The sequence below is a fragment of the Monodelphis domestica genome, chromosome 5 (genome assembly GCF_027887165.1).
Source record: "Monodelphis domestica isolate mMonDom1 chromosome 5, mMonDom1.pri, whole genome shotgun sequence".
NCBI lineage: Eukaryota > Metazoa > Chordata > Mammalia > Didelphimorphia > Didelphidae > Monodelphis > Monodelphis domestica.
Window position 1 is genome coordinate 186,326,580 of NC_077231.1, and position 12,331 is coordinate 186,338,910.

Here is a 12,331-nt window from a genome sequence, read left to right on the forward strand (position 1 = left end):
GAGTGAACAAGACCGGAGAAGTGCTCAGTAGGATATCAGCTCCTCCACAAACTTGCAGCCTTGTGCCTCTCATTTCTTTATCTATTGTGTACACCTGAGAATGTGTTGCATTGCCGATGTGTAAGTGAAAATGAGGTTATTAATAAAATCAGGAAAATTCTTAAAGTCACAAGTTAAACACATGAATGTTGAGGATTGATGATATCCATTTACTGTCATTATCCAATTTAATTTATATATTTGTTTAAACTTTTTTTCCTCACAGTTTTGTTTTCTTTTGATTTTAGAAACATAACTTTTGTTGTACAGGATTTTGTATAATTAAACTATTGATTTTTTGTCTCTATTAAGTCTTTTGTTTCAATTGATAAGACTATCCTCTAGAGGTGATAGAAAGCATTTTATTCCTTTTATTACAGCTCTTAATTCTAAACATTGAAGTTAATAATGGAGTTAGTTAGTTTTTATTGTAGTGTATAGAATGAGGAATAAATCTAAGCACAATAGAAATTTTATTACTCACTTTTCTGGCTATGCCTTATACTTTTTAAAATTCAGAACTTCACTTATATATTTCCTTTTCCTTGAAATATCTTTTCTCACCATTTACTTTTGTTAGGGTAGGATTTGGGGTAAGGGAAACACAAGAGGAAAACATATAAATAAATCTGTTTTATTATTTGGAAAGGGAAAGGAATAAGGATTTAGAGATATACTCATTCTTATTCTTAAAACTAACTATAAACTATATTAACTATGTTACTAAACTAAAAACTTAACCAAATACCCCAATCTCACAGCAGGAGTCCAAAATCAAATAGAGCAAGGATCTTTTTTTGTTAAATGTTCAAATAAATCCAGAATAATGCTGCCAGCAGCCAGAATCCAGAAAAAACTCCCTCCTCCATTGGTTACAGGCAAACTCCTCCTTTGGTCTTCCAGGAGAGCAGGCAAGGTTATTCAAGGGGATTAGACACACTGAGAAGACCAACTGTTGGTCCATAGAATCTTCCCAGATCCTCAGGCTTAGGCTCCCATGTGATCCTTGGTCACATGTCACTGTCAATCATTCCTAGGTTTGAATTTTTCAGTTTTTGCACAGTTTTGCAATTTGCAAACTTTTTCATCCTTTCTCACACTTTGGATACTTTACATTTTAAAATAATGTATAAAAACATATTTCTTCCAAGAAATCTTCCTTGATCCCATTTCTTTCTCCCTTTATGGAAGTGAGCTCTCCTTCATCTGATATTCCTTAATACTTTAAGTTGCTTCACACTACCTAATTCATCAAACAGTGCTTACTATTATAGTTATTTAGGTATCTTATTCCTCCTTGGAGAGAGAACATCTCTTTTGGATACTCAATGAATCTAGTAACTTATACATAAAATATCAGTTGTTTTACCTTTTTTGTTTACTTTTTCTGAGTGAAAAGGCATTATTAATAATGGACTATATAACATAATAATAATGGATAACACTTATATTGTGCTTACAATGTGTTAGTTACTATGCTAAGAATTTTATAAATATCTCATTTAATTACTGCTGTTATCCTCATTTTACAAATAAAGAAACAAACAAGAGACTAAGGCTAGATTTGAACTCAGAGCTTCCTCACTAAAGACCAAATGCTCTATCCACAATTTTTTCTGAGATAACCATCTCCTTCTTTTATAGAACATGCTGTGTTGTAGTTGGTAGGTACTTTTAGGTTTATGATACATACTTGTGAATATCGTGTTCCAATTTCATAGCCTCTTGCCTTAAACAGTCCTTAAGAAGTCACTTTGGTTCTGTCTATAACTTAGTATTTGAAATTTATGCCTCTGACAGCTTGTAGTACAGAAGGCAGTAGAATGAGGTGGCAATGACACTCCAAAGGACAGTACAGAGAAGAAAGGAGAGAGCAGAGATGGAAGGATCTAGTGAGTTTTTTTCAGGATGAGGGAGACCTGAACATGTTTATAGGCAATAAGAAATGAGCTAATAGAGTGGGAGAGATGAAAAATTAGTGATAAGAATTGGTATGACAGAGGGGAAAATCTTGGAGGAGATGGAATGAGATGGGTTTGCTTAAACAAGTCTGACTGCTTAGTCTTGGTAAGGAGTAACACACTTCATCATGTGACAGAGGTGAAGGAAATGGTCTCAGAACGTGTCTGAGAGATAAGAAATGTAGAAGAGGAGGGAAAAGAGGGAGCTCATGGCAGATGGCCTCAATTGTTTTTTTTTTTTCTGTAATCTCTGAGGCAAGTTGAAGTGAAAACAAAAGGGAGCCAGGCATCATGGAATGTTTGAAAGGAGATGAAAAGGTATGGAAGAGTTACTGTGGAAAGTAGGATAGTGAATATACAGTTGGGTTACTTAAAATAATTGGAGGTCCAGTAGAATTTATATAACAAATTTTTGGTGGTCCCAGTCAGAATGGATGCATGTTTTTCTAATATTTAAGTGGTTTCCCATTTAAGCTTATATACCGAATTTCTGTTAAGAAATGATGCATAGGTTTAACTAGACTGTCAAAAAAAAATCCCAGACATTAAAAGTCTCTGTTTTGTGTGTGTGTGTGTGTGTGTGTGTGTGTGTGTGTATAAAATGCTTGATTCTTGGCATTGATTTGAGAGCAATAACAGTACATAATAAAGTATCCACCATTATACTGACCTCCACAGTTTTTCCCAGATCCAGATATTTTCTATGTGGTTAAGCCCATTCTTTCCAAGTACATATGTAGAACAGAAGAGTTCAGACAATCCCACAGAGTTTACAATTGATGTTCAGTGAGCATTCAGGAATTCTAGTCCTTAGATGAGGACTTGATACCTAAATTCAAGATCTCAGCTTTTTCCAAGTTGTTCAATGAATGTATTCAGAATCTAGTGTGAACCACTTAGAAAAAGCTGAGATCTTGAATTTAGGTCTCTTACCTCATCTAAGGACTAGAAACTCTTAAAGCCTATATTTTTCAGTCTACACTCCTCATTGGCAAGAACTTTTGACATCTTCTTGTCAAAGGTGTCAGGCAGGGTAAAGGAACCAAGCAAAGAGACCAAGCAAAATTGAGCCTGACACAAGTATTGCTCCTGTTTCCCCAGTCTAGAGAGCAATCTCTTCTTCCCTCTAATTTTAACAAAAAAAAAGTAACTCAAGAGAATTTTAACTATTCCAAAATGCATAAAGAAGGTAAAACTAATAACTAAAGACTAGCTCTCTTTATTAAAAAGCGTGATGGTGCAAAGAATTACTTACTTCTAAAATCTAAAATTTTCCAATGATATGACAAAGTCCTGAAGAATATAGACATATTTCTTGATGCATGGGGTTTCAGTCAACAAAATAGTTCAGAAGCTTTTATTTTATTTTATATACAGTAATCAAATTAACAATATTAAAATAATAAATCTCAGATAAATATGGAATTTAATGTAAGTATTTTATAGAAACTGATCCTCATTATACTCATTTGTTTTTGTTTTGTGTTCACAGAAATTCCCCAGGCTGAACTTAAAGAATCTAATGATTACTTCTAAGAAAATGAGAAACAGTAAGCTATTTGTGTCATTTCCATTCCTGTATTATTTATTTCCTTGAAATGATAGATTCTTTCATGTACTCTTTATTAGTTTTTAATAGAGTAGATGAAAAAAGTAGAACTGTTAATAAAAAACCTAAAACTTTTCTTGGGCACAATCATTTAGATAATGAAAAAGAAGATGTCAGAGATTCCTTTCCCTGTCATCCTGTCCATCTCTCACCTGGCACCTTTTCAATGCCTGTCCAGAAGATGTCTACTCCACTGGACATAATTAATAAGGTAATTTTATTTGCTATGGTTCTAATCCTTTGATATTTGTTCACCCTTTCCCCTTTATTCCCATGTACTTCATGAAGATGACAAGAATTCTAATAATGGAAAACTTCAACAATCCTATCAAAAGAAAATTCATGTAACTTTGATTATTGAAGATCATAAAGCATTGATGGGTCCAGACAATTCATATGTGAACTATCAGGAAGAAGACCCATTAGTAAGTAGCCAAGAGGAAGAATAATTAGCAGACCATGCATATGAAGTGGGAGAGGAGGAAGAAAGTGAGGAAGAGGAGAAAGGAGAAGAGAAGAAAAAGGAATTCAGCCAAGATGAGGAGGATGAAATAGATGGGGAAGATGAACCAGAATATGTAGATATAGAGAAATGAGAAGAAAGTCAAAGTGAAGATTTTGAAAACATAAAGGAAAAAGAGAGTTTGGATAATCAACAGAATCTTTCTCTTCATACTACTAAGCTAAATCTAAAATAAGTAAAGAAAGCAAGTAATGAGCATTTCTATAGAATTCTGTTAGTTATAATTGATTTTTAGGGAGAAGTAAGTGCAAATTTATATGCCACTTCTCTCAAAGTAAAAAATAAATATTTTTTTCATGGAAACAAGCATGAGATTTAGATCTAGAATAGCTTTTATTATAGCTTACCTAGCCCATTCAACCCCTTAATTTTAAATTTCTAAAACTCAGGTATTCTGTTGTTATTGGTAAATTAAAAGAAGAAGCTCATGTGAAAAATCTTTTAGGCCATAACTATATTTTCATTTATTCAATCTAAGTATCTACCATATATTTTAATTAAATGTATAAAATTGATGAAAATGGAATTTTTGGTTGACATGAGATATAAAAAAATGTTTCCAGCAATAACAGAATTATAGAGGGAAGAAACATTGAAAGATTCAAGTAGTACATATACTTGCTTTCATTTAAAGTACATAATGTACTATCCCTACTGTATTTTTTTAAACACTCAGAAAGAATTATTCCAAGGTATTGTCATTGGACCTTAGTGATTTTAGCCCTAAGAATTGTAAATTTTGAAATGGAATAATCCTTTTTTGTGTCCAATTTTAAGCTTACCTCTTTTTAGTCTTCATATTGACACTGGATCTTTAAGATAACAATTAACAAAAAATAGTTAAAATCAGAACTTGAGTACTAACCTTAGTATTATCCTAGATTTTCTATCCTAGATTTTCTAGTTTATAAATCTATTTTCTAAAATTTCAATTTCTCTTGCTGGGACTATATAACTTACGTTGCATTGTAGACCTTATATATAATTGGGAAAAAATAGCTCTCTTAAATCCCAAATTCACGTTTCTCTATTATATTTTAATAAGTCATAATAATCCCAAATTTTAATAATTTAATTAATTTCATTTTACAGCACATTTGTAAAACATATACAAGTCACTGCATTATAAGGAATTCAGAAACAGACAAGACCTGGTTCCAGCCTCATGAACTTTAGAATTTAATTGATATGAGACATACACAAGTCACTTTAGTTTCTCTTAGCTTTTGAAAAAGTCCTTTGAAAAGCTATCATTGCTATTTATAAATCTACTTGTAGTACTTAGAATATTAGTGTTGTAATAAAACTAAAGTTAAACTCATTTCCTCTTCATCTATCATTGTTTCATCAAGGGGATTACCCACCATTTCCTTAAGGAGTCTTCAGTTTAGCTTCCTCAGGACCTTTCCTTCCATTGTTCCCTTTGTTTAGAATATTCTCCTCACCCTCTTCTTTACCTTCTGAAATTCTACCTATTTTTCAAACCTCAAATCATAGGACACCACCTATATAAAGATTTCACTGATCCTTCTAAACCCTCAGAGCTCATTTGCTCTAATACATTTCACAGATTCTTCTTTCTCTCATACTTATATTAATACATATATCTTAGTAGATATTCATTAAGTACTTACTATTTGCCACGCAGTATGCTAAGTGTCAGGGACATAAATATGAAAAAAAAGACAGTCCATACCTCCAAGATGCTTACAATCCAGTGGAGGAAGAAAACATACAACATAAAAGAAAACCAAGAATCAGGGTTAGGGGAAAATTACCTTGTCCTGAGACACAGTGGAGAAGCCAGCTAAGTCCCATATAGTGTAGCCAAGTGAGAAATGAGTAGTAGTCTGTGCCAAGACCCCTCTTTCAATGGAAGTTTTGAAATTAGTGTCTTCCCTCCAATCAGGATGACAGAGGATAGTGATGAGGTGGAGTACCAAGTCTGATGGAATCTTGCAGGATGATGAGGTTTTCCCATTAAGATTCCTAGTGCAGGGTGGAGAAATTAGAAAAGTCCCAACGTAGTGCAGCCGGGTGAGAAATGAGAAGATTGTGCTGAGATTCCTCCTTAAATGGAGGTTTGGGAGTTCAGGGCTGCAACCTCCAATCAGAGGGTATCTGATCCTCTCTACTTGATTATTAGTGAGAATAGGAACTGCTTATTGATTTTTATTTCCCTCAGTTCCTTGTATTTGAGTTTGTTGAAGTAAGAATTAAAATACTTAGCATATATGATGCTAAAAATTAATATATTTACTTATGAAGAAAAGTTTTTCAATAAATCACATCTACACTAAATGACTAGAAATCTAATTCTTTGTATGATGTGTAGAATGTGTTTACAGAACTTTTCTTTGGCAAATTGCCATAATAAAGCGATAAATTTGATGTGTATTGACCTAACGATGAAGTATATTAAATATAAACATTCTTTCTGTTCTGACTCCTTTTTTGTCACATTATTAAGAGTATTTTAGGAAAACAGTTTTTGTTAACATATTCTCGTATAAAATTACCACTCATCCCCAACTTCTTTTTTTGAAGGCACCTACTTTACCCACATCCCTAAATTCAACATCTGGCAGATATATGTTAAATAGATTTGCATTATGTATGATAGCAACAACGTTTTTTGAGGACATTGTACATTTCATTCTCAATGAATACAGGAAGAATTAATAGACACAGAAGAGGAAGAGGAAAAAGATGGTGCATTAATGGTTGATAATGGCACTAGAGAACAAATACGTCATGAAATTTCCGATACTCCCAGTGAACTTGAAGCTCACAATCCATCACAGAAGTGGGCTGTTGGAAAAGGTAAATTATTGTTTTGACAGGACCTGTGTTCTGTCATTGTAAGCAATGCCAAGTGAGGAGACTTCTATCAATGCAGACTGGCAACTGTTCTCTAGTCTACATTCTTATGGAGTTGCCTGGGGCATGAAGAAGTTCAGTGTCCTGCCCCTAGTCCCACTGTCAGTCTGTCAGCATTGGGACCTGAACCCTGGTCTCTTTAACTCCAAAGCTGGTCCTGTATCCACTGTCACACTACTCTCTCAAGGGGTAGAATGTATTTACAGAACTTTTCTTTGGCAAATTGCCATAATAAAGCAATAAATTTGATGTGTATTGACCTAACAATGAAGTATATTAAATATAAACATTCTTTCTGTTCTGACTCCTTTTTTGTCACATTATTAAGAGTATTTTAGGAAAACAATTTTTGTTACATATTCTCATATAAAATTACCACTCATCCCCAACTTCTTTTTTTGAAGGCCCCTACTTTACCCACAATCCCTAAATCCAAATATTACTCTCTTAATCTACTATTTTCTCCTGAAAATTTTTCTAATAGTCCTTTAGTTTTTTCAGAAGTGATTATAACTACACATACGGTCGATGTTTCCATGTCCCCAGCAAGCATGTATTTTAATTATTAATGTGATTTTTTTCATCTATTTCACAGATATATTGTCAGCATTGCGATTGGAAGATGAGGAAGATACACACTCACCTTGGGATTCAGAGGTATTTTCTACTTAGTGATCTTGAAACTTCAGTATTGAGTGTGACTTTTAAAATTACACTTCAGATTTACTTATTTACTAATTATTGCCAATGCCTATGTGGCATTAGAATTGCAGAATCTTAAAGCTGGAAGGGACCTGAAAATAATCTAGTCTAACCCCTTGTTAACACATGAGGAAGCTGACCACCATAGAGGTCTAGTTACTTACCCAAGACCTCATAACTAGTTAGTAATGGAGCCAAAAATAGAATCCTACAGCCCTGATTTTCATGCAAGGACTTTCTACTCTACCTCTTAATACATTATCAACATTAAAATGCCATTCATTCCTTCACTTATTTAGTCAATCAATAATTCAGTGAGCAAAGGCACGTAAACTGGAAATTATTGTGCAAGGTTGTCTTTTTGAAGAAAATGTGATATTAAAAACATTTAATTTTCTGTAGAACTCTCATTTCTCTCTAAGAGGAAACTTCATAATTAACTAGCAGAAAACATCTATTTCTGCTCTTTATAGTGAACTTGCTAACTATGTTATTGATCTTTTCCTTGATTAAGTGTGGCTCTGAAAGCCTCCCCAAAGGATCTGCAAGACAAATATCAGCAGCCACAAATAAATCAATAATAGAAAGTATTTCAAGTGGACAATTTAAAGGTAAGACCATATTTTATAGTTAGTTAAATTCATAAGAAAAAAAATTAAGTGACAATTATGAGCTGGTATTGGGTAGGAAGAGAAACTTATCATCAATTGTGTGTAAGATACAAAAGTGCATGAAGTCTTAGTGCCACTAACAGGACTAAGCAGCATCACTGAAAGCTTGTTTGAACAAAATCAGAAAAAGAGAAGGAAAAGTAATGTTCTAGGAGAAAAGTCATGAAGGTGACATTTTGGAAGGAGAGTGAAAGAGTCCCATGGAAATATAAAAATATTCAATTATCCCAAGTTTCCGTGAATACATTGTTCTAAATGTTCTCAAAACAGATACAGACTGTAACCAATAGCACCTCCTCAGCTTGTCTACTTCATGAATATTCAGGGCAAAAAAATCTTAATTCCTGGCTTTCAATAATGCCCACACAGAACACACACATGAGGATAAATATTGGTCACATAGCAGCAAAGCCTATCCCTTTCTCCAGGAATTAGACACCCATGCTCTAGGTGTCCATAGCAAATTGAGGTGTTTTCTTTTCTAGTCAGAAAATGGTGCCAGCATGAGTGAAGAAAAAGAGAGATGAGAACAGAGAAATATTTGGCAACTTGTCTATTTTCTCTTTGTCCAGAAGGATCAGAACGTCTTTTTTTTAGCCTAGTTTGAATGAGTGCAAAGTTTACCCAGAAGTTAGTAAGGGATTGTGTTTGTGCTGTTTTGGGAAGTACTTGTTTAAAACTTCTTTTAATTTCATAATGTTTTGTGGACATATGTATAATAAACCTAATTAATCCAATACTATAAAATAAACAGTGTTTTTCAAAGCTTTAAATTTGATTTATCACTTCTAAAAATAGAAGAGTAAATTGGAAAAGTATAGGCATGAGGTTCTTCTTTTGATTGAAATATAATTTCTTGTCAGCATTTATGTAAATAGTTTTGTTTTCCATGAATATTGAGCTAAACCTATTGAAATATTTTTTATGTAGTAATAATATTGAATTAATAATTCTAAGTTGATAAAAGTTTTATTTTATTTAAAATAACTTTCATGATTGAAAGTATTTGTACATCATTTCTGAGATATATTACATATATCTTCTTTGATGAATGGATCAAGAAACTTTAAGATGGAAAAACTAACAGATATAAGGATAGGCATGTCAGTAGGCAATGTCGGTATGGAAAAAAAGAAAATATTATCAACTATTATTCTACAAGTGTACATCTAAGTGGATCTTTTCAAAATATTTGTTTCTAGCACCTTAATTTCATGTTAAGAAAATGGCATGCTAATTGCTTTTAACTCTATTTTATCTTTACTGCTTACATATTGACTGATATATAACTAAATTAAAGAATCATTCAAATTATGAGCACTGGTAGTATAATTGCATTAATCACTCTCATACCTTCCACATTAGAGCATCAGCTTTGTAATTAATCCCCTCTGAGACTTGAGAATTCATCTCTTAAAAGAATAATTTTTATGTGTGTCATTGATCAGCATGCTTTTATATCAGCATTTGTGCTCATACGTATTTGAATTCCTTGAATTGTGATCTATTTCAAATGTAAATTGTATGTTTTGCCAACACTATATTTTTGTTGCATTTTGAGTACTTATCATGGATCCTAATTACTATCATGCAAATAGCATAATCAGAATTACACCGAATCAAAACATTTATTCTTTAAATCCTATAACAGGAAGCAAACCTATTCATTTTGCATGAAGTTGTCACTGAATTACACTATTTACATATAGTTAATAATAAAATTTTTATTCTGTTTATAGATTATCCTGAGAAATATCCTAAGTTGCAGGTAATAACATTCATATTTTAATTTATTATCCAATATCCAATTTATTGAAAATTTTTAGTCTAAGCATATAATTATTTAATTATCTTATTTCATAGCCCAGTCAACCTACTTTTGAAATGAAAGACTCTTTCACAAACAAATACATAGAAAAAGGATTGCAAGAAAAGCAAAAATCAGGTGAGTTTCATAATTTCATAATTTAAGAAAAGAATATTTGAAAGAATTTTCCATATTCATCTTTATTTTTTCCTTCCCTTCTTCCCCTACCTATATTACAGATTTACTGGAAGAATTTGGTTTATATGGTGCAGATGACACTACTGGTATTTTTCCTTTTTATTCCTTCTTAATCTGAAAATAAGTGAATTTTTAAAATCACACCACATAAAAATCTTCAGGCTTTTATTTTACTCTTATGCTTTGAACACTTTATTTCTAGTTATAATTTATACTTCTTTGGTTTTTTTCTATATTGCAGGAAGGAGCATATATTCTCCCAATTCACATTAACATACATTAAGCAAATGTTAATTATCATGTGCCTACTGTTTACTCTCTGATCACTATAATCCAAAGATAAAAAAAACAACAACAATTCTTTGCCCCATGGAATTTATTGATAAGTATGTCCTGAAGTTTGGAGTAAATGAGGCAAGGGAGAAAAAAAAGATAGTAAAATTGAAGGAGATAGCATGAAAAAGGATAAAACATTTCATAACCATGATGCCCCCTATACTGAGGCAATAGGTTGCCACAGAAGGCTTTAGAACAAGAGAATTACCTTTTTGTGTGCCTTAAGAAGATTACTTGACAACTTTGGGTAAGATTGACCAGAGGAGGTAGGAATCAGAGATAAGGAGACCAGTTAGTCATTTATTGTAAAAGTCCAGTCAAAGTTGATGAGAACATGAAATAGGAGTGTAGCTTTTTGAATGAAGAGGAGGAAGAAGAGGGCACATGTGGAGGTAGGATGAATGGGACTCAGCAACTTTTGTATATATATTTATAAACATGCATACATGTATCTTTAATATTCACACACATATATTTGGATAAGAGAGAGGCGTCAAAGATGTGGACTCAGGTGCCTGAGAAGATGGGCTCACCTTTCACAAAAATAAAGAGTATAAAAGGACTAAGGGGATTGCAGGGAGGGCAGGAGAGGAAGAGAAATAATGAGTTTGAGTTTGTTCATGTTGACGTTGAACACCCAGGCTTGAGGAGTTCTGAGCCAGCCCTAAAGTGTGGGCTCCCAAATTATGGTGTGGTCTTTCCAAGGCAGAGGTCAGCCGATGCACATCTCCCTTCCTCTCTTGGAGATCAACGGTGTCTGAGACCGTGTAAGGTCAAGAAAGATGAAGACTGAGGAAAGGCTGTCAGTTTTAGCAGTTACCATTACAGTAAACAATTTCAGAAGACTGTTAGTTAAAGCCAGATTAAAAGGGTTTGAGGAATGAATAACAATAACTCAAGTTAACTAGGCAGGGAAAAGGGAGGGAGATATTGGACAACAGCCTGAGGGGGTGACATGATCAGTTGAAGGATTTTTTTTTTTAAGGATGGGAGAAACTTTAAAGACCCAGAAAATTAAATACTCTAATATTTATCCCTTTCATGCATCATTGCCTTATTTGAAGTTTTTGAAAATAATATGAGCATAATCTTGTCATATTTTAAGAGGAAATACTTAAATTCCACTGTCATTTTCAGACTAAATTTGTAATGTATATGAAAAGTTAAAAGACTAATTAATCTTCAATAAGTTAGCTTATTCTAGAAAAAAACTAAAGGGATTCTAATTATAAGCATTTTCTATGGAAAAATATTTTAGCATAGTGGATAAAGCTGACCTCAAAGCCAAAAAGATGTGTTTTCAAGGTTCATCTCTGACACATACTGACTGTGTGAACCTGGAAAAGTCAATTAACCTCTAGGTGCCCCAGGCAACTGTCTTAGAGTGTAAGTTGCAGAGAAAGTACCAGCCTGAATTAGTAGAGGGAATTTCCTTACCTGATAATTTATAGAAATGAAGTCAGTGGATCAGACTCTTATTTCCTAACCCTAAATAATTTAAAAAGTCAAATATAGGGGGCAGCTGGGTAGCTCAGTGGATTGAGAGCCAGGCCTAGACACGGGAGGTCCTAGGTTCAAATCTGGCCTCAGACACTTCCCAGCTGT

At 33.2% G+C, this 12,331-nt stretch overlaps 1 protein-coding gene across 1 annotated transcript in view; it reads left to right on the plus strand.

The window, feature by feature from the left end:
- Positions 1-12,331, plus strand: part of LOC100014454 (ankyrin repeat domain-containing protein 26) — a 113,978-nt gene that overhangs the window by 38,556 nt on the left and 63,091 nt on the right. Inside the window, exons 11-18 of the mRNA XM_056799585.1 lie at positions 3,493-3,550; positions 3,705-3,820; positions 6,805-6,955; positions 7,608-7,669; positions 8,229-8,325; positions 10,125-10,153; positions 10,249-10,330; positions 10,432-10,476. Coding sequence (XP_056655563.1) covers positions 3,493-3,550; positions 3,705-3,820; positions 6,805-6,955; positions 7,608-7,669; positions 8,229-8,325; positions 10,125-10,153; positions 10,249-10,330; positions 10,432-10,476 — 640 coding nt within the window. The remainder of the gene's footprint in view (positions 1-3,492; positions 3,551-3,704; positions 3,821-6,804; positions 6,956-7,607; positions 7,670-8,228; positions 8,326-10,124; positions 10,154-10,248; positions 10,331-10,431; positions 10,477-12,331) is intronic.